We start from the raw sequence: 27051 nt of genomic DNA, 5'->3' as shown, positions 1-27051 counted from the left end.
TGACCTAGATAGTTTTGACTTTTAAAATTACATTTAGCAGAAATGAAAAAGCCAAAAAGAGCAAAGAGAAGCGTCTGAATAGAGGAGTAGGAACATGCTGTGTCCATCTGCCTCATGAAGTGGCTGGCTTTGCAGCAGGCAAGATGCTTCCAAATGTAAGCTTTCAAATGCGTGCTCTGTCCCTTCTGAGAACTGGAGGATACACATGGTCTAACAGGGACAGTTGTGACTTTGAGAGGACTTAGTGCAGCACTCAAAGGAGCATGTTTCCTTTCTCTTGAAGCAGTATCACTGGTCTTGCTCCTCTCTGCTGGCTTGCAGAGCACTTACTGACAGCATGGCATGCACCGTTGCCAAAGGTGTCGAGAAATGCAAGGGAGGAAAGCTAGCCTTGGAGGGTAATGTGCAGAGTGCCTGTGGAAAAAGTGACAGCAGGGGAGTTAATGAAAAGCAGACACCAAGCACTGGGAGCTGCTCAGCCAAGAAATTCTGCATAGTCCAGGGTTTTCTCTGGTATCCAATAAAAATGTGTTACAATTTGGCTACCCTCTCTGTTACCCTGGGGAAAGTGGTGCAGGCGTGAATAGCCTGGGTACGTGGCTTCTGCTCCCTGCACCACCTGGAAGAAAAACAGATGCCATGTTACTCTTGTGACATGAATGTGCATCTTGAGAGCCAGGAGCCCCGAGTTTCTTGTCCAGATTCCTGCTGGGAACCCAGGGGCTGCCTTTGGCCACTTGCCCATGCAGTCTGTAAATCTGGATGCTCCTGTGTCTCATGCCTAGGAGGTTGGTTTCTTAGAGGGGCTGAGTGCCCATCATGTCCCCTGAAAGCTGCTGTCCACACTGGTGAGGTGTGCCAGCTGTGTGTCCCTGAGTTATTATCACCTAAGCAGTGTTTGACCTGGGGCTGGTGCCTTGGTCCTTGGGGCTGAACGCAGAGAGGCAGCTGCTGCCTGGAGGGTGGCTCCCTCCAGGGTTTTTTTGTAGTTTTTTTCCTGGTGCAGCGAGGCGTACAATGAAGTGAACTTTTTAACCATTGCATAGCAGCATGGGTGCACTGCATTCTAACTCCTGTAGAAATGACGGTCTTGCTTTTGGCAGAATGGAGGCATCCTGCCTGGAACTGGCCCTGGAAGGAGAGCGCTTGTGCAAGGCTGGGGACTTCAAAGCTGGGGCAGCCTTCTTCGAAGCAGCGGTGCAGGTGGGGACAGAGGACTTGAAGACTCTCAGTGCCATCTACAGTCAGCTGGGCAATGCCTATTTCTACCTAAAAGAGTACTCCAAGGCCCTGGAGTACCATAAACACGACCTTACCCTGGCCAGGTAAGCATGTCAGCAGTGCTTCGTCCTAATTAGACACAACCTGTCAGGGCTTGAGCGAAGGCAAGTTCTGTGGGTCTGAATCCAGCAGCCTGAGGGAATCTGCCCCAGAAATAAGCATCCAAAACTAGCCCTGAGGCATGGGGTTGTTGTCCTGTGGAGAACTCGGGAGGCAACAAGAATGGGCCAGTCACATTCAGAGCAGGGAGGTGGAGAAAGAGATAGGAGCAAGAGCAGGGCAGTGTCCAGTTCTCCTATCCCCAGGTACTCGTTGTAAGTACACCTGAAGTCATTAGAGAAGCTCACCTGAGACAGCAAAAAACAATGTGTCTTCAAAATTCAGAGAGCTTGTATGAAGCCTTCCAAGTCAGGTGTGTGCTGGGAACTGCTGGATGCGGTGTACATACCATGCAGTGCTTGCTGCAGCTTGGCTCACTGCAGCTTGAATTCTGCCTCCAACAGTTGGTGAATAAAAGCCTGTGAGCTCTTTAACACCTCTCTTCTTTCCTCGGTCATCTTGTAGAACCATCGGGGACCGCATTGGAGAAGCCAAGGCAAGTGGCAACCTCGGGAATACATTGAAAATACTTGGGCAGTTTGATGAAGCTGTCGTTTGCTGCCAGAGACACTTGGACATTTCTCAGGAGCAGGGAGACAAGGTAATTGGTTCATGGCATCCAACAGGAAATATTTCCTAGCTTTAAAAATAATCTGTTTGCAAGTCAGTAAATGTGATATGTTGAAGGTGGGCTTTGGAAGGAGGTGGAGTGTAAAGCTCTCCCTTCTGACTGCATCACAGATCTTATGCTGCTGACAGTAACAGCTGCCATGCCAGTGAAGATGGGAAAGGAAAATGTGGGCCTCCTGGCTTTGACCATCTCTGCCCAGCAATGGAAAGGTTCGTATTGGGATGTGAAGTGTAATACCTTGCTGCTCCCTGTTCTTCCTCCCTTTAGGTAGGTGAAGCCAGAGCACTCTATAATATAGGAAATGTTTATCATGCAAAGGGAAAGCACTTATCTTGGAACATGGCCCAAGACCCAGGCTACCTGCCTCAAGAAGTCAAGGAGACGCTACAGAAAGCTTCAGAATATTATGAGTAAGTATTCAAGCTTGGCCAACCCTTCCTTCCGCAGGGAACAGGGCTGGTCAGGCATCAGTGATTGCTAAAATGCATACAGGTCCGCCTTCGCTGAGCTCATCCTGCTCAGATCATAATCTGTATTTGTGGTGTTCCTGTTCTGCTGACAGCTTTCAGGGTCTGGAGGTTAGCTGAGCTCTGATAACCGTTAGGCTAATGATAGCTGTATGGGGTGCAAGACGGCAATTTTTACTGAGTCCTGTTGGAAGCATTTCTCATGGGGATTTGTTTCGTGGGCCATTGAGGATGTGGGAGCTCTGGAAGATGTTTGTTGCAAAGAATGAGACTGTGGGCTCAGCATTGTTGAAAGTCAGGCCATTGAATGATATTTTGCATGTTATAATGAATTAGGAATATTCCCCTGAGACGCCAAGTTATGATGGCAAATTAATCTCAAGGAAGGTCAGAGAGGGACTGCAAGCTTTTATAAAATTAGAGCTAAAATTCATCCTGGCATTGCCTTGGTAAAACTCAGTGTAGTTTGAACTATGATCATGCAATTAAGTTCAATAGTCTGCTCCTTCTCAGAGCTGTATTTAGAAGCTAAACTGGTAGCTCCTGTAGCCCCTGCTGCTCTCTGCTGGCCTCGATGAGAAGGATCCTTGTGTGTCTCCATCGCTGGGGCCACAAACAGAGACTCTCCTTCACCCAAGGGAAGAGGCTTTCACTTGAAGTCCCAGTTGTCCTTCTCATGGATCTGTAGGTTATCTTGCTTGTAACATCCTTCCCTTTCCTAAATAGTTTCAAAGATCACTCTGATGTTCCACCCAGGAAGGTTGTCACCAGACTTTTGGGCTAATGTTTTTCTCCTCGTACGAAAGAGTTTTGCTTCAATAATGCAGGTTTTTTTAAGTAACCTTTTTAAATGAAGAGAGTGACAAGTTCTTATATCCGTCTTCTCATATCTGAGGATGTGATAGTGCCTATATATAACTCGCCATTCTTTTACAAAGAATGGTGCATGTAGCATAGCCAGTGGGTGAATTTGTGCCAGCTGGGAGCTCTACGCTTCTCTATGTCTGCTGTAAGTGTAAAGGGGGAAAAAGCAAAGTAAAGATATGCTGGGAAGCTCCATGAGCAGAGCCCTGGCATGGGACTGTGGATCTTTCCCCTCTTCCCAGGTTTGTCCTTTCTCCCAGGTAATCTCCTTTCTCCTGTGCTCCTGGTTCTCCCCTGTACAGTGAGGTGGCCATCTCTTATTTAATGTGGGATCCTATCAGACTATTGGTGTGTGAGCAGTTCCCATACACAGCTGCAGATTGCCTGAGGTCGAGAGAGCAGCAGGGACTTACACCACTGGATCTGCACGAGCTCCCAGAGCTGCAGCTAGCGTGGATCACCAGACTTTCACCTGCCAAGGGATGCACTGGACAGGCGGTTGGGGAAGGGCAATGCCTTCTCCAGGGTTAGCCCTCCTTTCTTTATGCTACAAGTCTCTTTGCTGTGTCTCCTGCAGAGAGTGTTGGCTGTATCTCACCAGACATACTGCTCTGACTTCTTTCAGGAGGAACCTGTCCTTGGTGAAGGAGCTGGGGGACAGAGCTGCGCAGGGCCGTGCTTATGGCAACCTCGGCAACACCCAGTACTTACTTGGCAACTTCAGTGAAGCTATCGCCTTCCACAAGGAGGTAGGAAACTGCTGTGCCTTCTTCCTGGGGTCAGGGGCTGAGACTGGCTGTTGGGGAGCAGCCTTTCTTCTCACCTCAGCCCGGGAAGTACAGGGAGCCGTTTGCCCTCAGCTGTTTTTCTCCCTCCTGTGTGTGCCTCGGAGTCTGGCTCTCTTGTCCTAACTCATGCTGAGCAACATCGTACTCCAGTCCCCATCAGCACCTAACGAGCAGTTTGAGGAAAGGGTGCTGTTGGAAATCAAGGGCAAATTGCAGCTGGGCCTAGCAAGGCTCTTCTGCTCTTAATTTGTATCGGTCTAGATTTTAATAAATGCAAGCCATGAATTTAATTAAGCTGCTCAAAGAGCTGTTGATCAGGATAAATGTTGCTTGTAGAACATAATAACTTTCTGTAAAGCTTTACAGAGGGTGAGATGACACAGTCCCTGCCCCAATTCAAATGCAATTCAGCTTCTAGTTTGGAGTATAATCAGTTTCCTTGCAGTGGAAGGTGCTCAGCTCCTTGGAAAGTCAGCCCTGCCACAGCTTATCTGATTTTTAAATGCTGGAGGATTTAAAGCCAGCAGTGCTTTGGGAGAAGGGGCTTGAAAAGGGGCAGGGAAACCCTGTTGCAGTATTTGGAGCAGGTGCTGCAAAGTGGAGGGTGAAAAGTGGGGAAGCATGGGGGGCAGGGGGGTGTGAGAAGAGAGGCAGGACCGAGGTGCAGGTAAGGGCAGAGGTCTGGGGAGCAGCTGCTGCGCAGACGGTGAGATGGAGTGCACACACGTGCATGTTCATTCTGTGCCGCAGCACCATGCAAAGTGGCAGCCTTGTTCCTGCACATTAGTCTGCTGATCAACCACATCCCTTCACAGCCTGACCTACAGCTCTCCGTTGGCCTCTTTATTCAGCTGTTGAAGTATGTGCATAACTCCTTTTGCACTTTAGCTAAAGAGATGTGTACTGACCAGGCTGGAGTAGGAGTTAGAGGAGGATGCGACATTACTCCCACTTTTCCAAAGGCCCTTCCTGATCCTGAATTGCAAAAGAGGGAGAGATTTCCTGCTGCATCCAGCACCTGATAGGCATGTGCACCACTACCTTGCTGGGTGGGAACTTTGCAAACCAAGAAGTTAATCTCCCAGAAAAGTTGCTGTGTAACAGAAACCTGGCAATGGCCAGCCTGTACTCATTAATCTATGTCTGCTGCAGCGCCTTGCTATTGCTAAGGAGTTTGGGGACAAGGCAGCCGAGCGGAGAGCATACAGCAACCTGGGCAATGCACACATCTTCCTTGGGAGGTTTGACATCTCTGCTGAGTACTACAAGTAAGTGCCAGGGGCTAAGACAGTCTCAGGGCACACGTTCCCTGGAAATCTTGACCTATTGCAGTGAATTCATAGGCTCAGGGGGATGTGACAAGGGACCTGGAGGCCAGTTGCATGTGTGGTGCTCGGAGTGGCGAGTAAAACAGCCACCTGACAGCCTGCAGTGTGTTATGGGCATCAGCTTCAACACAGCGCATGCCAAAGCGGTGACTTTCCTATCGCCTTGCAGAGGTGCCCTGCAGTGACCAGGTCTCTTCATTTCCACCTGTTCCGTGCAGGAAAACACTCCAGCTCTCCAGACAGCTCAAAGACCAAGCAGTAGAAGCCCAGGCTTGCTACAGTCTTGGAAACACATACACACTGCTTCAAGACTATGAAAGAGCAATCGAGTACCATCTAAAACATCTGGTGATAGCACAGGAGCTGGGAGACAGGTAAGGGACTGCCTCGGGAGATGGCGTTTGTGCTCTGATGGGCTCAGAGCACTGGCCCTTCCCTGTTTGCTTACTGTTCTCTACTGCTGGGACTAAAGAGCAGCAATATGTGTTCTTGAAAGTCTTTAGAAATTTCTCAATGTCAGGCTTTAGTCCAGTCATCTGTCAAAAATTGTAACATGATTGACACCTTTATCATGTCATTCAAACGTGGAGATTGTGTCCTTAAAGCGATTGAGATTTCTAATAAAAGGTACTTCAAGAAAACGCATTGTATTCAGTGCTTTGCCATGAGGCTACTGCTGTTTTATCTCAGAATGGCCCCTATAAAATTCCTTCAAGTTCACAAAAATTGTATCTTCCTTAGAAACTGGGTGGTTAGGGCATACGTATGTACATGCCACTTTGTCCTGTTGCTCTAAGATGATGCTGGAAACTTCCATGTAGAAACAAATGATGTTACATAGAACATGTAGAGATGATATATTTTCCTTCTTGGCCTCATTCCCTCTTCTTTAGGAGGCTTGGCCTTTTTTAGTTTTGGGGGGTTTTTTGTTTGTTTGTTTTGTTTTGTTTGTAAGATACCCCTTAAAAAAAAGACAGTATCCTTTTTCCTGGATGCTGTCTCTGTGATCCTGGAGCCTTCTTGCAGCTTAAGTGACTTTGCAGCCACCTTGTTCGGTGTTACTGCTGATGGCTCTTGGGAAGCTGGGTGTCCTCCACTAGATGGAGCAGAGACATTAAAATGGGAAATCTGTGGCACTATCTGGGCAGTATCTGCTCAAAGAAGGTATAATCCCACCCAAGGGTGAATCATGCTGTGGGGGTGCAGGCCTGTGGGCTCCTGCATTTCTGGGAACACACCCTATGAGCAGAAGGTATTGAACAGGGTGACAAGAAAAATGTTTAAATGCTGATCAACCCGCCCAAACCTCTGAAAAGGGAGTTGCAGTCACGCTGAACCTCCCCCTGCGCCCCCATGTGCTTTTTTTATCCCATCACCCCCCACATCTGCTCGTTTGCAGAGCTGAGCAGGCTCTGCTGAGCAGTAGGTCTCTGCCTGCTTGTGCAAACAGGTGCTGAAACCTGCTCCAGGGACACCTGGGTGTCTGCTCGGGCTGGCTGCACTCGGGGGCTGGGGGTGAGGGCTGCCCAGGGCAGGTTTCACATTCACCTGCTTTCTCTGGCTTCTGAAAACAAGCAGTGCCCTGGAGGCTTTGTAGACACAGGTCAATATTTGCTTGGCTGGTGCATGCAGTTGCAGTTTGTGCATGCATCCCAGGCCACACGGTGCTGGTATTTAGCAGGAGAATGTTGCATGCCTGCAATATTTCCTCCTTGCCATGTTCTTGTTAATCCAGCTCTGGGCTGTTGTTGAAGAAAAGGGCTGGATGTCACATGCCCTCTTGATGCATTGTGCATCTCTGGGGAGGAAGCCTTTTGTGCTTCTGGAAGCCTTGCTGTGTGAGGTGGAAGCTGGACGGGAGCTCTGGCTTCTGCTCTCAGGCTGGTGCTCACAAATGAAGCCACATCATTCTGGGCCATTGTCACACTGAGGGTGCAGGCCCATTTCTGAGGCTATTGCTCATCCTCTGACCTTACTGATCTCAGCATAAGAAGAGTTTAAGACGTACAGTGCATTTCATTTTCCTTTGCAGAACCTTTCTGTAGGTGAAAGCATAGCTAGGAGGCCTGGCTGTGTCAGTGCTCTCGAGAAGGAGGCCCTGAAAGGGCTGCTGTGCTGCTGGGTTTTGCCCAGCATTTCTGTGGTTGACAGTTTCCTGTTTTGCAGGGTGGGAGAAGGAAGAGCCTGCTGGAGTCTCGGAAATGCCTATGTCTCCCTGGGGAGCCATGAACAAGCTTTGCACTTTGCAAGGAAACATCTTGAAATCTCCCAAGAGGTAAGAGAAGCTGGTGCAGATCAGAGGGAATCAGTCCTCCCTGTTAAGAGACTTTATTTTATGCCAATGAGTTCTATTAATGTAGTTCTTCTCTTGCTATGACTGCTCTCAAAAGTCCTTGTCTATGTGCTGTTTCAATGGTGTCTTTAGGAACTGCAGAGTTTGGCTGGAAAATATTCTTTTTATGGGAGGCTCCCAGCCTTCCCCTTAATTAAAGCTAATACATTTGCTGTACATTGCTCTTAACTAATATTCCTGGGTGAGAAAGGACCTGGGGACTATTGTCTGGTCTGCTGGCCAAGGTGTTGTGCACCTAGCTAGCGTGAAGGAACTCGGATACCTCTTGGTGTCCAATCTGTTAGTAAGACCCCTCTTTCCTGAGCACAAGGCTGTGAGATCCTGACTGAGATGGACCCTGTGATTCTGTGTGGTCTGACCCAATTTGTTGGCAAGTTAAGTACCTGGAGGAAACAAGGCCAGCTTCTACCTGGTGGCTGTGTGCTCTAAACCTGCTATATTTTGCACTGCAACAGAGTGTGCGTGTGACAAGTTATTTCCTCTCAGTGAAGCTGGCAGGGGGTCTCAGCTGTGAGGTGGTAAACTTTAGCATTGTCCTAATACAATTGATTGCTGACGCTGGTTGAGCACAGCCTGAAGCTAGCCCTGTACTGCTGCTGCACCATTTGGGTTTCATGTGTGCAGCTACTCTGGTTTTCACAGATGTGCTTGCCCAGCTAGTTGCAGCTTTCCTGGTGCAAAAACATATGGCATTTTTAGGTGTCTCAGAGGTACAGCAAGCAAAAATGCCATTGTTTGCTCTTTCCAGTGTGTTATGAGGAAATCAGCTGTGGCCTCTTTAGTCTTGCCCAGATGAAGAAATTGCCCTATTGAAGCACTAATTGAAATCACCATATGTAAGTGCTTTGTGTGTTCTCCTGCCTGTCTGTTAGGTTGGCTAAATCTTGGGGTAGGGCTGACATACCAGCCTCATTATGTATTTAATTATACTTATCAGACATGCAGAAGAAATACTGTTCTTTGGCCCTGCACATTTTAGGGCAAATTAACTTCTCCAGCTTTAGTCTGCTAGGACCGTTGCAGCACGGGGATGATTACTCAGAAGCAGATGGCAGCTCGGCAATGTGCGGTGCAGATGAGGGGTGATGGGAGGACAGGAACACTAGTGGTCCTGGTGACTTCTGGGGGTGGAGGGGAAACCTGACAGAGTGGGGGTTCACAGTGGTGTTCTCATTCTGGGGTGACGGCTGTGATTACAGGGCATGTCAGGAGTAGGTTACTCATGGCAGGTGGCTAATAAACTCCCCCACATCATTAATTATGGAGCAGTGCAGAGACTGTCCGCTTGCGAGGAGAGCCTGTATTAGCTGCTAGCAGCTAATGATTCTGTTCTAAAGCTGATGTTTTATTTTAGCCTTGGGAACCAAGTGAGCTGCTTGTGCTGTGGTGGCAAGCACCAGTGTTTTGCCCAGTGAAAAACCCAGTAAAGTTAAACCTTTGCACACTAATGTGTTTAGCTCACTTCCCATCACCCTTTCCCCCTTCTGCCCTGACAAATGGTGACATTTGAATCCAAATGAAATTTGCTCAGGGTAAGCGCATTGGAAGCTGCTGCAGGATAATCAGAGGTTACTGAAAAATTTCTTCTGAAACAGCTGGAGTGAAGGATGTGTACCTAAAACCCTTGGAAGCTGTCCCAGCTCTCAGACACTGCTCCGGAATATCTTTCCCATCTCTGCATGTGGCAGGAGGCTCCTGGGAAACTGAGACATCCGAGCTGAGGGCAGAAAACAGGGCTCTGCTATGGTGTGTGTGGTAGGTCCTGCCTAGGATAGTTGTCCTGCCAATGTGTTCCTCTGATGTTAATAGGGCCTTGGAGAGGATCTGGAATGCGTGGAAGTCAGGGAAGCATTGAACAGAGCATCAAGGACTGCAAGACCTAACCAGGACATAGTAATTTCTCTGGAGATGATGTCAACTGCAAATCTCTTGTAATTGGCACGGGATTTATGCCTGATGATAAGCTGTTTGATTGGTCTCCCTTTACTAGTGCTTGGGGCTTTGTCATAAATAATGTGGGGATTTATGATTTTGTTCTAGGATGGCTCACACTGCGGTCTATCTGGAAGGACCACAAAAGAGCTGTTGCAAGGCACTTAATAGGGAGTCAAGCCTCTCCAAGGGAACAGCCAAGGTCTTCCTCTGTAACAGAGGCTGCTGTTCCTCTAAAGATTAGAGGCTGTTTCTGAGTGACCTCTCTGTGCTAGCTAGTGATATGCAGCACAGTAATTTTCTTCTTTGGTTAAACTTTGAGGAGGGCACAGCAGCATGTCTTACAACTCCCCATTTTAAGTAGCAGGAGCCACTGGAAAGATCTCTTCCTGAACATGTAACATCATCTTCTTCGGCCTCAGCCTAGTGAGAGATGGGAATTTGGAAAAATCTGGACTCCAAAATATTTTGGAGCCTTGTGTGGGTAGATCACTAGGAAAAACTCAAAGCTGCATGGACCTGAGCCAGGAGAGAAGGGCTTTCAGAGCATCCAAGCCCTGAGTGTGACACTGCCCACGTGGCTGATAGTAGTGTGGCTGTCTGGTGCTCAGTAACTATGGAAATACTTGAGGAAGGGGGTTGAGAGTTTCAGGGCTCTCTGCCAAGCTATATGTGCCTACAGGACGGACCAGATGTGCACGTTTACCTCTGTCCCAGTTCTGTAGGAGGAGGAGAGCTGTGCTTCCTCAGTTCCTTGTACCGAACTCCGCAGAAACGCGTTTTGAGGCGCAGCCAGTACGCAGCACAGCATGCATGGACCCTCTCCCAAATTACCACTGAGGAATAGTTTTGGAGAGTTGCTTTGGTATTGAAAGCTGAGCTGTATGGTCACTCAGGGTGTCTCCAAGGTCTCTTCTGGCTGGCTGTGTGTTTGCTTTGATATGGGACTGGCAAACCCTTTGCTAGGGGCTGTTTGCTTAGACCATGTTGCCTTTCAACCAGCTGCCTTGTTGATTTTCACTCTGTAGATCGGGGACCGGAACGGTGAGCTGACGGCACAGGTGAACATGGCCCAGCTCAAGTCAGCGCTTGGCTTGGGCCCCGGGGATGAGGACATGGGTACAGCTCATCACTGTTCTGGCTATGAAGCACAAGGTGAGTTTCTGGGCTTTTGCTGGCATTGAAAGGTCTCATGAAAGATGTGGTATGGTGCGTGGAGAGGGAGGTGTTTGCAAGTGGGCAACACGGGAGGAAATACGAATGCCAAAGCAAGGTGAGGCTATCAAGTGCCTGTACCAGAAAGGAGACTGCAGTATGTTTGCTCTGAGCTTTCCATAAGCTGCAAGAGCAGGGAAGGAGCTGCCCCATGAAGGGCACAGAATGAGTTAATGAAATTAATCTGCATTGAGAATGAAATTCCACGTGCCAAGCAGCAAATCAGCTTTTGTCTCTTTTAAAGCTCTGCAGGGCCCTTTTAACTGATTTGACTGATAAAGCAAGCTTTCAAAAGGTGACTGGCAGGGATTTTTGGCTGCTCTTGTTCTGATTAGCACCCAAGAAACGAGCCTACAGCCTAAGCATCAGCACGCTGGGTGCTGTCTCACCCCTGGAACACCTGCAGTGAAGCCCAACTTGGAAACAAAGATGTGGCAAGACTTGGTCACAGCAGACAAAATGGCTTTACTCACCGCGCTGGGCCCTGGGTTCTTCTGCCTCCGCTCCCTGGGAGCCCTCGCCAGCTGAGTCCTCGCCACAGAGCGCTGTCAGCCTGCCAGCCTGACGTGTGCCCAGCTCGGGGACCGTCTGCCTGTCCTGGAACTGCCCACTGCAGACATTTGTGGGTGCCTGGCATGGGGCACTTCCAGCTGGTTGCTCTGTCTTATTAATTCACACAGACGAAACTGTATCCCGGGAGGTGCTGGCTGATTAAATATGACCTTGTTAGTGCAAACATGTTTTCTCAGGCGGTGTGTTCTCTTTCCTGTTGGTAGAACTGGCATAGAGAAGATGATGCTTGGGTTGAGGCACGGTGTTCTGGGAGGGAGAAAGGCTGGCTGCGTGTGTTTGCTCTCTGTATTGATCTTGAAAGTGTAACCTGTTACGTCAGTGCTAAATCTTTCCCGAGAAGTCGAGCTGTGGGTGAGGGAGCCAGCGTGCCCTGCCATGCCCCATCAGGAGCTGCACTGCAGCCGAGCTGTTTCCTCAAAGGCTGTGTGGGCCACAATGGCTGCCCCGGTCTCCTTTTGCACGTCATATCCATCTTTATTATTGCTGGGAAATTTATTAGCTAGGGCCTTCTGTTCTTTCCTGGCACCTCGTTAGGGGCTTCCTTTTGGCAAATTATTTTGCTCTGGAAGGGGAACAGGAAATTAACCTTGATGTTGCTGCTGCTCCTGGGACAGACTGAGATGTGGAGGAAATGTGCTGATGGGGTGCCAGGTCCCTCGGGCTGGGGAATGGAGGGCTGCAGGAGGGCAGCGCCAAGGACCACGTGGGCATTGCATGCCGAGGCATGTTTGTCTGGATGCGTGAGCACATTGTGTGGAAGAGCTGCAGCGGGAAGGAGTCGGACCAGATTTATCTGGAAGAGGGTCTCTGCAGCTCTGACCATATTGCATAACCAGGAGTGCACAGCCTTTTCTGAGCTAGAAATAATTATAAAAAAAAAAAAAATAAAGCAAGAGGGTCTCTGCTCTCATAACACACTCCCCGTTGAATCTGAGCTTGAATGCAACCTGCTATGGACTGGTCTAGTGTCCCACTGCAGGCAGGACAGTGTGCCGTGGGGGTCAGGGCGGGTCTCAGTCCGAGCAGAGCCCCACTTGAGGAGAGCTGAGCCTGGCGTGTGGCAGCGTCCCCAACACGGGCGGTGACACAGCCCCACTGTCCCCCTGGCACAGCCCCACCAACACATCTTGCAGCACGAGACTCGGAGAGCATGCGGCACTGAAGGGTTGGGATTTTTGCTTAAGGCACATGGCAAGCCTGGTCAGTCACTGGGCTTAACTCTGAAGGTGAGGCAGGGTGAGGCAGAGCCAGCATGTGGCCCGCGGGCTGCTCACTGCCCTCCAGTGATCCAAATGTGCCTGTGCTGTGTTAACATCTGGAGCCAGTGGTGATTTTTCTCTCATCCAACAGAGCCAGAGCCATGCTGGTCTGCGTGCGTGATTGCTGGAGGGTGGGAAGAGGGGCTGCCCAGCCGTAGTCAGGAGCAGTGTTCGCTGGAGGTTGCAGTGACCTTGTTAATCTGTGGTGTCGTTGCTGATGTTCCCAAGGCTGGGGCTGTTGTAAACAGAAGGACAAAGTGCTCTCTGGAGGAAAAACAGCAAATGACTGAGGCTTGCAGTGCGGAGAGGGAGGGACCGCAGGGCCTGGGGCAGGTTCCCTTGCAGAGTAGGGCTTCCCCAGTCAGTGGGATATGGGGGATGCTGCCGCTCACCGGGTCCTGGGAACCTGCTGGGGAGGTAAAAATCAGCTGGGGCTGTGCAGCAGCATCTTGCACGAGGAAGGGAGCGTGAGTGTTGCAGTGCTTAGCCACGTGCGAGCTCTGACACGTGCATCTCAGGTGGGAAAGGTGCTGCCCCTGTTGTGTAGAGATTTGGAGAGAGGATGGGCCTGCAGGGCAGCCTGTGGAGAGGAGCCTGGCTCCCTTGATTTCTCCTTAGCTTTTATTCTGGCTTTAGCTCTCTTATTCTGAACTTCAGTGGAGCATAAGAGAGGCCACCAATGTGTTCTCTGAGCCCTTGAGAAGAAAGGAGATGTATTTAATGGCTGCCAGGAACTTTGGTACCCTCCTGTGCACCTATTAAATGATTAGAAAAGCATAATTATTTATAGTATTAATAGCAGCAATTTACAGCAAGAAGAACATCTGTTTCTGTAATAGGAAGCAGGTGAGAGAGTTGAGATTCAAGTTGACTTCTGAACCAGCCATGCCTTTTGATGTCAACAAATCTCATAGTGAAGAGAGCTTTCAAATCTTTTTCCCTTCAGATTACTTTCCCTGCTTAAGGTTATAAAATGTCTGCGTATTCATAAGGATGCTAAAATCATCTGATAGGGCAGGCATGTTATAAAACACATTAATTTCATCAAGCAGATAGAATAAAATTTCATCGCAAACTTGAGTTCTGGGAAAATCTGTACTGAGCTGTACAAAAATTGGCTGAGAAACCCTGAACCAGACCATGAGACTATGATGTCCTTCACAGGTTACTTTTGCTTCTAAGTCTTGGGCATTGCCCTCTGCCGGGGGCCTGGGGGAGGAAGGAGTGTCTGATGTTTTCCTCTGCTGTTTTGGCTCCTCTTCCTGAGCTCTTTGTGATTTTAATTAATATTCTGAGAGCAATTGGACGTCAGAAGACAAAGCTGGAGGCCAGGGAAGTGGGGCAGTGCTGCAAAAGTCTTGTGAAAGCAACGACCTTGTCGAGAAACGCAAACACAGAGAGCTTAAAGCAACAAACGGAAAGAAGCTGGAGAGTAGCTAAAACATGAAGCAAATAAACAGAGGTTGTGTCTGTTTCTCTAAACACCCAAAAATGTGGCCCTGAAAACTGGTCTTTCCCTGTTTCACACACTGCAATTTAAGCATCGAGTACTGGTAGTCTTTTGCCTTTGGAGAGAAGTAACGCCCAAGTATAGGCATTTGCTGTGCCTGTAAGGGAGTTGTTTTGTAGAGGTGAAGGCAACCATGGACAAGAAGAAGCGCTACCTGGTGCTGGGAGATGTCCCACGGTGCAAACAGGCAGCTCTGCCCTCGGCACCACTGCTGGACGCAGGGTGGGAGCGCTGGCTGCCTGTGCCACCCTCGCTGGCTGCCCATTTCTAGATCAGTTGGTTTGGGCTGAGGTTTCAGCATCTGCTCAGCAAGGAATCGACTGTGCCTAGTGCTCTGCGGGCAGCAGTGAATCGGGAGCATGGAGCTGAGCCCTTCCTGGACTAAGGCTGGTGGCAGTGCCTGCCTGGGCTGTCCCGGGGTGGGTAACTCAGGTCTCTGGTGTACACTGAACAGAGTGCTGCCTTGCAGCATTCCGCTCTTCAGTTCCTCCTTGTCAGCTCTCCCTTCTGGAGGCTGGCACTGCCGGGGCAGCCTGCCAGCTGGGAGGGGAGCACAGAGAAGGGGCTTACCCACCACCAAAGGGGTGGAGGTGCTGGACAGAAGGCAGAGAGCAGCCCTGGCCAAGCCTCAGTGCCTCTCCAAGGTGAAAACTGACTCTGGGTTGCTTTTCATTTGTTCTCGGCAGCACGTCAGCCTCAGTCGTCATCTCTGATGGCAGCGGTAGCGTTAGGAGACACTGAGCAACACCTCTCCTGGCAGCTGGGTGTAGGTGGGGAGGGATGCAGGTGTTCCAGAAGGTGTTGGCATGTAGATGCTTTCGAGCATTGTAAGCTGGTTGCTGGCATGGTTTCTGCGCTGTTTGCAGTACGCAGACACTGTTGCCCAGCCATGCTCAACAAGCTCTGAGGGCAGGAAAGGACTCGGCTGTGAGCCTGACTTCCCCTGCTCTCTGCACATCTTCTGCTGAAAAAGGGTAGGCACAGGGGGAGTCTGCTTGTTTGGTGTTCAGGAGCCTCCGTGCTGGGTACTGCTCATCCCTTCGTGAGAGGCAGGCTTCAGGTTGCGTTCTCAGGTGGTGAAGTGGGCAACTGAGCCTGGGTGGGCATGAAACCCCTCTTCTTCCTGAGCAGAAATCAGGTCTGTGTGGCTTTGAATGTGGGTCTGTGCATCCTCAGTGCAGTTCTGAGCTTGCCTTCTTCACAGGAATCTTTGAACCCTTGGATCAATTAGGGATAGAAGAAACTTGCTTTTATGTTTCCCAGCCTGTTTGTTTTTGTTTGTTTGCTTGCTTTAAATATCTTTGAAGTGTCTAAGAAGCGTTTGGGGCTGCTGAAATATGCTAGATTGACCAGCCCTCTATTGATGCAAAGCAGGAAGGAGGCAGTGCTGCTAACTCGTGCCAGCCTGTGCATCGGGCTGGGATGCTGCCCAGGGACAGGGATGTTCCTTCTCTGCTCAACCCTTCTGCGAAGGACTCTGCTGGGTGACAGCCAAGAGATGTGGCCCTCTGAGACCAGCGTCCTTCTGACAGTGGGGCAGCCCTGCTCACTGAGGCTGCCATTGTAGTGTCGAGGTAGCGTTTGCCTTCTGCTCAGCAGACAAGTACAGGGGTCACATCACTGACGTCTTGGAACCTGCCCTGTTCTTACCTGTCAGACTGAGTAAGCATAGCAATTGAAATTACTTAATATTAAGCATCCTCAACTATATTTGATTTTTCCCAAGAGCTGATGGGCTGCAGCTCAGCCTTTTTTCATTCTGAAAATGAAAGCCCGAAGCCGTGCTGGTTAATTATACTTGCTTATGCAGGGTTTTGATGGATGAGGTTGTTGACTGAAGCAGAGTAGCTTTTGGCCAAGTGGAAGGCAGAATGCAAGGTGGTCTGGTTGCTTTATTGTGCTCTAACAGATGCTCAGAGGAGTGCTAGCGCAAATGTTCCCACGTGCCTCCCAGTAAGGCACCTGCAGGAAGGTGTCCAAAAACACCTGAGTCTTTGGTGGTCCTTGCTGTGATGCTTAAGGGAGCAAGGCAGGGAGGACAGGAGTGCAGCTTGCGTGGGGGGCTTCTTGGGTGAAGATTTAGGACTTCTAAAGGATGCCTCTTCATTATCTTTGTAAGGAGTCTTTTCTAAATCTGAGTAACCTCTGCTGTTACAGCTGTTAAATCATTCCAACAGCACTGACGGAGGAACGAACCTCTGAGTCATTTGGATTTAAACTGAGTAATTTAGCACTCAGTTCAGACTGCCCCAGTATTGGCTTTATGAAGTTTTAAAATATTCTTCTAAAAGTGTTAAGAAGTATTTTATGTTCTTCTTTCATCTTGATCTGTACGCAAGCTTCCTTCCCAGCGTCAATGTAAAGTACAGCAAGACTCCTCAGCTCACAGCAGAGGAAATGCTCCGGGACTGGATGAGAAGATATCTGTGCTAATGAAACTCAGGTGCGTGTTTTATCTTGATGCCAGGGGAGACTGCAAGTGCTGGAAAGGAGGATGAGGAAGAGGCCAGTTCTTGAAGCCTGTGGCAGAGAAGGTGCAACGTGGCTTTTGGCAAAGCCATCCATTACATCAAGGGACCTCTTGTTGTGGGGAGAGCTAACTTTTTGGAAATTGTCAGTTCCTTACACAAACTCCTGCTCCGATCTGGGAAGCCTGAAGTTCCCTTTGGCTGCTGTTCCGGGCCTCTGCAGCCATCCCAGCTCTGGTGTGTGCTGTCTGGTTCCCGAATGCACTTTCCACAGACAGTTTCCTTTGGTAGACAACAGGTAGGAAATGCCTATGGTTACGATGATCTTCTGTCTAACAGTACAGTGTTAGTATTAGGAACAAGATGCCTCTGCTTACTGTATTTTCTTGCAGCAGAGCAAGAAAAGGACCAAGAAGAAGAAAGTTCTTTCTCACACAGCTAGAATTACTTTTTATCTCTTAAAGGTTTTTGTATGGATGACCATGGTCTGCTTTGGCACTTCACTGAGCAAGGCAAGGCCAGACCCTCAGCATGAGTCACCATTATCTCTTGACTGACCTCAGGAACCATACTCCTTCACTCAGCAGCAAGGCTGGCCCCTAGACTGGCAGGGACAAGCACTCAGACAACAGACCTTTGCTTAGCAAAGAGACCTGGCAGCTTGTAGAGACAGAGCTCATGAATTCCGAGTCCAGTGTGGCCAGCCATGTTCCAGTAGCTGGAAGGTGTCTGGCTGCTGCAAGCTGGTGACTGATTCACAACAGCATCCAGGAGGAGGGATCAAGTACATTGCCCCTCTTTTTAGAGGATTTTTTCTGTGAGTGTTTGATCGCTGCAAAGCTCTGACATGTGTGTTGCTCTTTCTCTTGCCCTCCCTGAGTCAGTCTGTAGGACACAGCTGCCGTAATTGGGCTTGTCTAACTGCTGGAGATGTTGCCTGTGTTAATTATGGTGTGTCACTTTCTAGCTCAAACTCAGTTTCTTTTTGATCTCTGCTTGTTCAACACAAGCTGATAATGGCAGATTGGAGGTTGTGAGACTCTGCTGTATACTGGCAGAGAAAATCCTGCTCTTAGAAGAAAGCCAGGTGTTCCTGCCAAGCCTTTCACGCTGTTCTTGAATTAGCCCCGAGGTTACATGCCTCCTCCCAGCCTGTTCCACCCAGTTGAGTTTATCTCCCAGAAAATCCTCCTGTCCCCACAACTGTTAATCTGTTAAGCAGACCATTGCCTGGGGGAGGTTATGGTTATAGGAGGCTGCCTCTAACACGGCTCCAAGCTTCCCATAAGCTCCAAGGCTTGTATTTGACTATCTGTTAGGTGTGGCATGATTGGGTGCTCTGTATTTTCTAGATCCTGCAAATACACACCAAAATATTTCATTCTTTGAGCTGAATTGCCAACGCTTTATTTGCAAATAAGCCTTACTCCAGCCTTGCTCAGTTAGAGAAAAGCTAATGCCCGTTGCATGTGTGTGGGAAGACTGGCATCAAAGATGTGCCCAACATCATGGCAATTAATGTAAGGCTACAAGATGTAAGATCACCTTGTACTCAAAGATTGCAGCTTTCCGGAGCTACATTGGTTTTGCCCCCACTGGGGGAAAGTAACTTCCTTGTGCCATCTCTGTCTCCAAGGAGGGCTTTTGCTGCAAGTCTTACCTCTTCCACATGAATGTGAAGGCTCTTCTGGCCTGTGGTCCAGAGTGTCGTCTTATTCCCTCTTCCCATCCAAGAAGCCTCTGTGTTAGCTGCTCCCCCTGAATGCAGTCAGCCAAATGTCAGGGGGCTCCTGGGTGCCATGTAGATGTGCAATATTGCTGTTATTTTCAGCCAGTTGTTCAGCTGTCAGACTGGATTCTGGAGGATGCGAAACTCAGGTGACACATATGCAAAGCATCTTCTGCCAAATCAGGCAGACGAGCATCTTAATTCAAAAGTAACTTCTCTTTATTACCTCATATTGTATATACTTTTTTTTTAAAGGAACAGCTTTGTCACGGAGGAAAAAACTGCAAAATTGTTATTCTGGAGAAGGTTTTTGTAGTGCTCAGGATCTGTCTGGAAGGCTGATATTTGTTCAGCTGTGCGCTGTCTGTGTGCCAATGAATACAGCATGTCAGAGCAAACATACTGGAGCCCGATCTTCCCAGCAGAAGAGGTTTCATTCCTGTCCTGGCTCCCAGTTCTGACAATGGAGGGCTGAGGATGGAGAGTCTTGCATGGGACCAACGTGTTCCTGAGGAAGTCTGATGTGACACCTCATTGAAAACAACCTCCCCACAGCTTTCCCTGGCCCTTAGCTATGGGTTAACTTTATTATTTTCACCTGTACTATCCTTTCTGTTGTAAGCCATACCTGCTCTTGACTTTTGTCTGGACCGTGCAGCCAGAAAAGCCCTCACATAACTGATAGAGAGAAAAATGTTGTTTTGCCCACCTAGCCGTATCCTCAGGCACAGAAGGGGCCAGAGCTGTCAGGATTCCCCTGGTCCTTTCCTGTCTAAAGGATGGGGGGTAAGCAGATGGTCCTTCCCATGTTTTGACATGCCACAGCTTAGTGCCAGTATTTTATGGTGCAGTCATCATAAATAACTGATATTATTTGCTATCTCTATTTGGAGAAAAGTGTTGTTCTATCCCAGTAACAACTGGGAAAACAAATGCCAGCATTTATCATGCAAGTGCTGGTAATAATAGAGGTCAATTGGATTTATAGTGCCAGAACCCATTCTGTGTTTGAAGACTAATTAAAGCCTTAAATAAGATGCTTGTCCTACCGGAGGCTGCTTGCCCCCCCGCCCCCTTTTCTTGCTGCTGTGCTTTTTTTTTTCCCCTTTTCCTCTTTGAAGAGCTTGCTGTAATAATGGAGCACTAGCTTGACAGAACTTTCCTGATTACATGTCAGTGTGTATGATTTGAGATTGCTCTGTGTGCATTTGGATTGCTGGACCATATCTCCACTGTCACTTTTGAGCTTGGTAGGGTTTACAGACCAAAACACCAAACAACTGGCTGGCTGGTCTAATTTAATCATATTGAACAATATTTAGAGTTGTCTGCTAAAATCAAGGTTCTGAAATGCTGGGGTCTGTACAAATGTGGGGAGGCATTTCTCCTGTGCTGGAAGAACTCACCCAAAAGACAAGTATCTCGGTTAATACAGGTACAGAGAGAAATGACCTTTTCATGAAAATACAGCAGGTGCTTATGCCAAGATTTGTCATGTTCTTTGTGGTGCAAAGCTTGTGCTCCGTGGGGTAACCACTGCCGCTGAGCTGTGCGTGCTGCTCAGCCGGGGGGGCTGGAGGCAGAGGGGAATCATGTTGGCCATACAACCTTTCCCTGTTGGTCTTCTGTGGAGTCCACTGTCGGGTTTAATTCTGCTTCCTCTGGTACAGCCACCCCAGAGGGATACAGCGTGTTCCCGGCCTGCAAATAGAACTGTCGCTCAATCTGCATCAGGGTGGGGTTTGCTTCGTCTCAAACAGGGATGGAGTGGGCAGCTCTCCAAGCTGCTGGAGATGGGGGAGAGCCTAGGAGTTATCAAAGCCTGTGTCAACTTGATGAGAGCTCCTGGCAGGGCTCCCTGAGTTGTTGCTACATGTGTTCAGCTCGATCTTGTCAACTCTGAAATCTCAGGAGTGCCAGCTGGATATGGAGACTGTCCATAGAGGAACAAAACTCTGCCCACGCTGTCTACCCAGCTTTGCCCTACTGCAAATTTACATGGGATGATCCCATCACCATCCTACGATAAAACACTTCCTTGTGTTTTCTGTGGCTACATCTCACTTTGTAGCAAGGTACTGCTAGAGAATTTTTGCTACATGAGCATTTTTCCTCTAATTGTACCCTGAAAACCGAGGACTTGCCTGTTGGAGGGCCTGCCTGGGGCACAGGAATAGAGCCCTTCCCTCTGGAGACCGTACTGATCCTGCCCTTCCAGGCAGTATGGAGCTGGTGACAGATACCAAGGGGACAGGGGAAGAATGGGGGGAGGAAGATGCTGTGCTTGCTGCGTGCACCATGTCAGTTCTCTGGTTTAGCCTCTCCATCAGACACGCAGGGCCAAGTGTTGCTCTACACTGATCATCTTAAAAAGCCCAAGGAAAGTAGGGAGCACGCACTACCAACCTTCTGGCTGTGAAGAAGAGATTGCAGATAAAGGTTCCTCTATCCATGTCGTCACAGGTAGCACAAGGACGTGCAGTGGGGCCATCGCCATCTCTGCAGGGTGGGGATGTGAGACAGAGAAAAAGGATGGGTATCTGACATGGATATGTTGGGTTAGTGTCCCAAAGATGGAAGAATAGGGAGTATTTGTGAGACGGGGGGATATGAAGGAGCTGGAGGAAGCAAATATGTCTCATATGCATGCGAGCAAGCACACAATATCCCCCTCTGCTCTGTGCAGTAAGCTGCAGTTCATTGCTCCCCTCCAGGGAGGTGACTGCTTCATCGAATTTTAAAATACAGGAATGTGAAAACCGTTAAACTCTCCTCTGGAACCAAATTGCAAAAGCAAAATTTAAAAAACAAACAAAACAAAACAAAAAAAAACCACCAAGCTTTTGGTTTGTGGTGGTGTTGAGATCACGGGGGGGGGAGAGATTTTGAAAAAAAATATTTAAAAAAGAAACAACAACCCTGAGCCCGAGCACTGAAAAGAACAACATTTGAGGAGCTCCAGGAAAACAAGGCATGAATACAGCCAGTCAGTAGCATTGCTCAGCTGATGTTCACAAGAAGGTTTCAACTTGCTCTATTAGAGATCTCAGTAAACCTTAAAGACAGAGAGAGCATTTATAAATGCCCCTGAGGTTTTCCGTTACTTTGCAGTAGGCTTGGTAAACATGCCAATAAATACTGGAGAGAGGAAAAAACCTTCCAGAGGAACAGACCCAGGTTTTCAGCTGCTCAATCTTTTGCATCCGTGGCTGCTGCTGCTGCTGTTGATCAGCACTGGGGAGAAATTGGCAGAGTTGAACTTTTGCTGAGCATTATGCAGTGCTGCAGGTATTTCTGGGAAAAATAACTTTGGAGGAAGCTGGAAGTTACATCTGGAGCGATCTGAGGGAATGTCCTGGTCGGAGACAGAAAGTTAACGGGATTCCTTCTGTCGTGGGGTGCTTGTGAGTATGGAAATCTCTCTGCTCTTCTGGAAGACGAGTGTGCACGGGCTACCAAACCTGTCTGCTGTGGAGTAAAGGGGGGAAGCTCCTGCAAGCGTGGTGGGAATTGCTGCCTGCGTTGATCTGGTTTACGATAGCCCTGACCGATAGGTAGCCTCTTAATTATTTTAGCCGCTTGTTTTAATGGCGCTGCTTGCTCCACCTGCAGGACAGCTCGCGTGAGTGGGGATGGTAGAACTGTGGGTTTTTGTGAGACCAGCGTTTGGCCCCGGCACTGGTTGTGTTTTCTTCTGGAAGAAAATAGCTGAGTTGGGTGGCTCTGAAGTTGAGTTTGTAACTCCTAACTTCTTCCTCTCTTAGCTCAACTGAATGTGAAATCCACATGGTAGCACCGGAATGCCAGCATCAAAACAACTGAAAAAGACAAATTGTTCTGCATGCCCTAATTGCTGGAGTAGTCTCAACTGACTACATATATTAAATTAACAAAGGGGTAGGCAGGTTTTCTCAGATCAGAGATTAATAGTTTCTGGCCAGCGGTTTAATGCTATTGCAAATGTACAAAAGCACCTGAGGACAGAGGTGTATAATTAATGACTCCTTAGACTGTTGGAAATGATGTGTGTTTATCTAATCAGAAACACTTTGCTTCTTTCTTGCTTTCCTGGAAGTGGCTGTTAAAAGCTGCTGTGACGCACGCTCACTTCCAGATGCTGGCCTCACCTCTTGGGCATTGCTTTGAAACCCACGCGTACTATCTGATTAAGTGTTTGTAGGTGTCTTTTATTCCAGACCCTCCTCGCTGCTCCACACATAAGACTGTAGGTTATTCTGAGGGACGCTGAGAGCCATGAGGAGCTATAGCAATGTCCAGAACGTCATCGTGCGTAACCGGGAGCCACCGGGCACAACCTGCCGCTGCCTTCCCCTTGCTGAGCTCCTGCCTGACTGACGTGGCAGCAGCCAAAAGCCCTTTGCTCATTTGGCAGCGTGGGAGGACACTTGGGGCTGGTGGCAGCTGCCCTGCCGCTGCACAGCCACCTCCTCGGTGCTGATGCCCACAGGTTGCTGGTGGGAGCGTGGTGGAGCGATGGGAGCTGGGTGCGGGGTGTCTTCTGTCTCCTACTGAGTTGGGGCAGGATTTCAGCTTTGTTTAAGAGCTCTGGGTCCTCCTAGCTGAAAACTGGTATCACTGATGCCCCTGAGGAGGGTCAGATGCCCTGGGCGGCATTTAGCACATGGAAGGGGAGTCCTGTATGGAGGGAACTGGTGTCTCTGGCAGGGTGGGGGGTTGTGCCTGCCCACCGAGCGTGGTGCAGCTGTCTCCGTTTTATGGTGGGAGAGGACTTGGGCTTGATCGTTTCAGCTGTATTCTTGGCTGAGTGCACATCCAGCCTGTGATAACAAGTGCGTTCAGCTACCAAATAACCATATCATTTCATTGGTATCCAACAGTATAAGCCTTTCTCATCCTGCTCACAGGAGGTGCTTTGGATATGTTAGCAAACATAAGATACCTTAGATGAGGTATCTTAGTAAACATAAACAAAGACTGGAATAAAACAGTAAAATCAAGGGTTCTGCCTGCTTTGTTGAGGACAGCAAAGTCCTTTTTTTCCTGCCTGCTCCAAAGGAAGAGCAGCCCCGAGTCTGAACCCTTGCCAGTGTCAGCAGCAATCGTGGACCTTCCAGGATCAAATCCTGTTGTTACTGAGCTGCTGCCAAGTAAGCAACTGGCTTTACAGTGAGGAAGGGGGTAGAGTTTAGTAGGAGTGGTGACTGCATATCATTACATGTTTTCCTTGCTCTGCCAGAGCAAGGGAATATACAATATGTTGATGTATATTCACATCAATATCTGTTCTGCACCTATTCACCAGCCCTGATGTCAGTCCCTTCTGAATTCAAAGCCTAGTAATGAAGTCACCTTAAAATGAAGCTGGTGCTAATGTGTTTTTTGGAGTAGAGAGGCAGAAACGTGCAGAAACATTTTGCTGATTTGAGTCTTTATGGATGCAAGAAGTAAATCATTTTAGGGTAGGAAGAAGTAGCGAGGGGCAGCAAAATTAACTTTAGGTCATTTATAACTAAGATGTGATATATATGCATGACCCTTAGTGAAGTCCCAGCTGATCTGAGCTTCTCTTTGTATCTCATGAAGCTGAGCAAGGTTGAATTTCTCAAAGCAGCAGTGTTGCTGTAGTTTAGATACAACTGTGGTTGCAGCTGGAGCCCTGGCTGAACTGGATGTGTGTTAGTGCAGGAATCCCTGCTACCTGGTGGCTTTTTCCATTTAATCACCATGTTCTGCTTACAGTCAGTCTTTAATTGGTTTATTAATTTTGTGCCTTCTCTCTCATTAAGTTTGTCCAGTGAGCAGCTCAGTGGCATCCTGGGTTTGAACAGGGTCCGTGGGGGCTGCTGCAACACAAGCAACGGTGCTGTTAGGTGGTGGTGGGAAACTGGGGAATCTTTAGGTTTGGTGAGTTTGCTGTTGCAGGAACCACACAAAGCTCAGTGGTTTCCGTTCTCAGGGCTCAGCGTGGGGATGGGTTTCAATTCACATGCATTCATTCACCCTCCCCCAGGATTTCCCCTGAAGCTTGGAAGTTGTCATGGGACCTCGAGTCCAAAGCTTTCATTTCTGCTCTGGTTGGTGTTGCTGGTGTGGGATGTCATGCGGTGCTCAGCTAAACTGAACCTTCAGGAAAGATCAGGGAAGGAGAGCAGGAGGGTGAAAAGGCAGAAGTTTTCCTAGACGTGATGAAGGCATCCAGGGCCATTTTGTAAATCCTGTCTGTGTTAGCGAGCAAGGCAATAGAAGCTAGAAGCAAGTTGGAGGGAGACATGGAGGTAAAGAGAGTTTGGAAAGCAGGTGTCAGAGGTAAACTGTGTTTCACCCACTCTGTTATTGCTAGAATACTACATTAAAATGAATTTAATGAAGTCTAAAATAAATATAATGAATGCTGCTAAATTTTCTGATTTCTCTGTCAGCTTCAGGGCAAGGTTTTACTACCCTTAAGGCTGGGCCTATGATAGTTAGAAAATATTTGCTCCTTTACTTAGTTTTCCAGCCCTCGTGACTGTAGAGAAGAACTCAAAGCTACGTCCCAGATACATTCTTTAAGTTAAAAACATGAAGATAAAGCACCAAATCCGCGCATTTATTAAACTACATTTTTGTTATGATTTTTTCAATGTCAGTCCTCTGACTTTTGTTGTTTAGAGTGGGGTTTGTAACTCCTGAATGCTAGAGACCTCATTTGAGATCAGGGTCATAGTGTGACCCAGCCACTAGTTCGATAGCAAAAGCTTCACGCAGCCGTAGCTGCTGCTGACTGTGCTGTGATAGTGTTTTGAAAAAAAGCCAAAACAATAGAGGAAAAAAACACGTTTGAATCTCAAGGACAGCACAGCTGCAGCATCTTGTCCTTTCGACTTTGTAGTTAGCGGGAGCAGAGGGTCTGCCCTGGTTTGAGTTTTGTCTATGTGACATTAGTGCTGTCGGTGAGTGACACCCTCCTGATGTGAGAGTGCGTTGTTTTGCAGGAGCCAGGCCAAAGAGACTCCAAAGGAACAGCATGGACAGCTTAGACCTCCTGAAGTTCCCTTCTGAAAAGGTAAGCAAAGATGTCTGGCCTCAAAGATTAAATATCAGTAGGAATCTGTAATGGCTTGTTGACTGGCTTCATTTGCAGGGAAGTATGCAATTAGCAGATATCATTGGAGTCAATGGGATTAACCAAAGAGGGTTTCTAGAGAGCTTGGAGGAGAGGAACAGCTGGTCTAACTAAAAAGGCACTTAACAACTGAAAGCTGAAAAAGCCACTTTATGCTTTTTTGAAAAAACAGCCCTTTATTGAGAGGATAATCATTAGCATTTTAGCCCCTTTAGTGGCTGGTGGCAAATCTCAGTGCCTTGTTAGCCCAGCAGAGTGCTGCTTTCAGCACAAGTAGGGAAGGAGAGGTCAGAAGCAGGAGATGGTGCGTTGCAGGAGGCAGAGAGTTTTGTTCCACGGGGCTCTAAGGATTGCCTCTGCTCTGGTTTGCTGCTGGAAATGTTAGATCCAAGCAGATCAGCATTTTCTCAGTCTCCCCAGGGCAAAGGCTGCTTCTACAGTCAGCTGGGAGGCACTGAGCCTTTCCACCTACAGGGATCATTTAAGTTTCTCAGAAAATCCTGCGCAGGATCGCTGGGTCTGCCCAGCGGCAGGCACTGGTGCTGCCATGGGGTTCAGTCATGCCTGTTCCCAGATGAGGTGCCAGGCAGGCAGCTGTGCTCCGCCTTTTTGGAATGTCTTTGGCACAAATAATTTACATTCATCTAGCGCTTTCCAGGCACAACTCGCCTGAGTGTCCCGGGAAGCATTTCCCCTTTTGCAAGAGCGTTACAGAGAGAAAAAACTCGCCCAAGTTGCAGGTAGGTGCAGATGGTCAATGGGAAACAATCTCAGGCTTGCAAAACAATTTGAGTGACTAAACATGCCAGTAAGCACTGGGAGGGCCAGACAAAAGCTGCTCCCTGAATTAACTCTCTTTGGGAGTTAAATGCCAAATGCACTTAAGTATTTTTATTAATTCTCCCAACTGCCCACTGGCCATTTTGGCTCCTACCTGCTATAACCATCTCTGGGGTATTGATAGCAGGGACAGTGATGCCCGATGACAGGGAGACGTTCGATTGTGTATCTTCATCGGAGCAGCATGGCCCAGAAGACTGGCAGGGAAAGTTTTGCTGATGTGCGATTTGCTGCTAATGCTGTCATTGCTTTTGGTTTCCTACTCTTTGCTGTAAAAGCTGAGCCTCATTCAATAGTTCAGGCAAGGTTATGGGATTTCAGGGATTTCACAGGGAGGATGGAGTAAAGAGGAGCTGCGGGTAGTCCGTAACCGTGGAGTCAGACGTGAGCTGTCCCGTTCCCCCTGCAGTGGTCCTGTGGGGTGTGTACAAGTTCACCTCTCCTTGCGAGAGCGTTTTGGATGCAGTTACCCTGCTGCGGCTCCTAGGGAGAGGTGATTACAGTCATGGGAGAGGGTTGTTTGCTTCAAGCTTGCTATGGTGAGGGTGATAAGATTGTAAAGAATAAATCAATGAAGTGAACTGTGATCTCTCCAGCACCCTCAGACTAAAAATCTCTTTATCACAT

General features: G+C 48.5%; 1 protein-coding gene across 1 annotated transcript in view; it reads left to right on the top strand.

Moving 5' to 3' along the window:
* GPSM1 (G protein signaling modulator 1) overlaps nucleotides 1-27051 on the top strand; it is an 83425-nt gene that overhangs the window by 25952 nt on the left and 30422 nt on the right. Inside the window, exons 2-10 of the mRNA XM_075170725.1 lie at nucleotides 1104-1325; nucleotides 1846-1981; nucleotides 2279-2421; nucleotides 3968-4091; nucleotides 5283-5398; nucleotides 5677-5832; nucleotides 7625-7733; nucleotides 10772-10898; nucleotides 25454-25524. Coding sequence (XP_075026826.1) covers nucleotides 1105-1325; nucleotides 1846-1981; nucleotides 2279-2421; nucleotides 3968-4091; nucleotides 5283-5398; nucleotides 5677-5832; nucleotides 7625-7733; nucleotides 10772-10898; nucleotides 25454-25524 — 1203 coding nt within the window. The 5' untranslated portion in view covers nucleotide 1104. The remainder of the gene's footprint in view (nucleotides 1-1103; nucleotides 1326-1845; nucleotides 1982-2278; nucleotides 2422-3967; nucleotides 4092-5282; nucleotides 5399-5676; nucleotides 5833-7624; nucleotides 7734-10771; nucleotides 10899-25453; nucleotides 25525-27051) is intronic.

This window comes from Calonectris borealis, chromosome 21 (genome assembly GCF_964195595.1).
Source record: "Calonectris borealis chromosome 21, bCalBor7.hap1.2, whole genome shotgun sequence".
Taxonomy (NCBI): Eukaryota; Metazoa; Chordata; class Aves; order Procellariiformes; family Procellariidae; genus Calonectris; species Calonectris borealis.
The sequence above is the reverse complement of the archived record's forward strand: the minus strand, read 5'-3'. Positions and strand labels throughout refer to the sequence as shown.